Below are 1,931 nucleotides of genomic sequence, written 5' to 3'. Positions count from 1 at the left end.
AGACAACGGGGCATGGGTTGGTGGTTTCGGTGGAAACCAATTAGCGGCGGTCGACAACACGGGCGAAGCGACGGTCCGCGGGTAGACGGGACTGCCAGCGAGTGTGTACGCCCGGTTAGCACTGGACCATCGAAGAGTCGAATGGGTGGGAGTATGAAGATGACCGTACGTAAGTAGAAACATACTTGTGCTGGTAGCTGCGAGGAGCCCGGACGAAAGCCTACTTGAGAAAGAGCCGGGAGTCAGTCGGGGAGTCGAGTAGAACCAACAGACCAGTGCAGGTCGAAATTTAGTCAGTGAGATTCAGCGTGGTGAAGTTGTGAAAAAAAAAAAAGACAAACAAGTAACGGACAAGTAGCAAAATGAGTGGAAATTGGGTGATCACAGACACGAGTGAAGTGGAGAAAGAAGAAGAAATTGGCGGGGCGATGGCCGGAAGAGCGGAAAATACGGGCGAAAAAGTGAAAGGCGAAAAGGGAGGCGCGGGGTGGCTACCCAGCGCGTGGCCGTTGAAGCAGTTTAACGAGTCGCTGCCGTTGGCCCAGAGAAAGGCGGAATGGGTGCGTTTTCGTGACCAATTCGAAAGGATTGTTGCTTTCCAAAGGCCGGTGGACGCGGCGACTCGGCTAACCGGGTTTAAAATCTTTGCGGGAAGCTACCTGCTGAGCATCATAGAGATGCAGCAGAGAGCCCGAGCCGAGGGCGCTGAAGGCGACCCATATAACATCACCATTGAGGAGTTGAACCGGTATTTCGCGGACACGTGTGATCCGACGAAAGAGCGGATGAAGTTTCGGGAGTTGGTGATGGGATCGGAGGAGCCGTTTGCGGACTGGGTGTTGAGACTGGAGGCGCAAGCAGCAGTGTGTGAATTCGAGGCGGCGCAACGAAAGGAGGAGATCTTGCAGGCGATCACGAGAAGATCGACACCAGGAATAGCTGGCAAGCTGTATGAGATGGCCAGCTGTTTTGACAATAATTTGGAAAAGCTGATCAGCCATGGCAGACATCTGGATTTCATGCGGAGTGAGATAGTCGGAAAGCCGGAAGAAGCGAGGACGGCGGAAACCAACAAGGAGAATGGTGGCAGAGCAGACGAATCGGTGAATGCGCTCCGGGTTCAGAAACAGGTAGCCCGGCGGGCGTACCCGTATCGGATGGGGCCAAGGGAGGTGACGAAAAACGAACCTCGCAGCAGGAATGGTGTAGACAACTGGCGAAGCAACAGGTGCCCAAAGTGTGATCGCACGCACACCTGGGGTCAGTGTCAAGCTGTCCGTATGAAGTGTTTCGCCTGCGGCAGAAGCGGCCACCTTGCACGATGTTGCAGAAGTATGGGTCGGCAACATGCGATGACGGAGATGAAACGAGAAGTGGAAAGGATAAATCAGGTAGAAAGAGATACCGAGTATGTAAATGAGTAGAGGAAGAATCCTCCCGCAAGGTGGAGTATGACGCTAGGACGCTGGTGGTTGCTCTTATCTCATTGTGTTTCATGTACTATCATTTTTTTTTTCTCTTCCTCTTCTTCTCCTTTTCTTCCGTCTTCCTTTGCGTTCTAGCTGATCACTGGCGTTTCAGGCTCGACGGTGGACGGTGTGGATCCACGGGTGGTAAAGTGTGAGATAGGGGCGGAAGAGGTTAACTTCATGGTGGACTCGGGAGCAACAGTTAATACCATCACAAGCAGGGCGTGGTGGACGATTAAGAAGGAGTGCCGGTCGGTAATTCAGGAGGTGATAATGCATCCAGAGGAGATTTTGAAAGGATATGCGAGCAATAGCCCCTTGGATGTTTTGTGCTCGTTCAGGGCATATGTGGGAGTGAAGGGAAGCGGAAAACCCAAACAGCTGGAAAAATTTTTTGTAGTGAAAGGAACGGAATTGTCGCTTCTTGGTTTTCACTCGGCGCGACGGTTGAATTTAATAAGA

The 1,931-nt window shown here is 52.3% G+C and overlaps 1 protein-coding gene across 1 annotated transcript; it reads left to right on the top strand.

Moving 5' to 3' along the window:
• Window positions 1–677: 677 nt before the first annotated feature.
• On the top strand, window positions 678–1,260 carry LOC131214503 (uncharacterized; the record flags this gene model as incomplete). Its single annotated transcript, XM_058208871.1, has 1 exon — window positions 678–1,260. A coding segment is annotated over exon 1 (583 nt), but the record flags the coding sequence as incomplete, so codon positions are not given.
• Between the last annotated feature and the right edge of the window lie 671 nt (window positions 1,261–1,931).

This window comes from Anopheles bellator, unplaced genomic scaffold, assembly GCF_943735745.2.
Source record: "Anopheles bellator unplaced genomic scaffold, idAnoBellAS_SP24_06.2 scaffold01182_ctg1, whole genome shotgun sequence".
Lineage (NCBI taxonomy): Eukaryota > Metazoa > Arthropoda > Insecta > Diptera > Culicidae > Anopheles > Anopheles bellator.
Note: the sequence above shows the minus strand (reverse complement) of the source record. Positions and strands in the feature narration are given on the sequence as shown.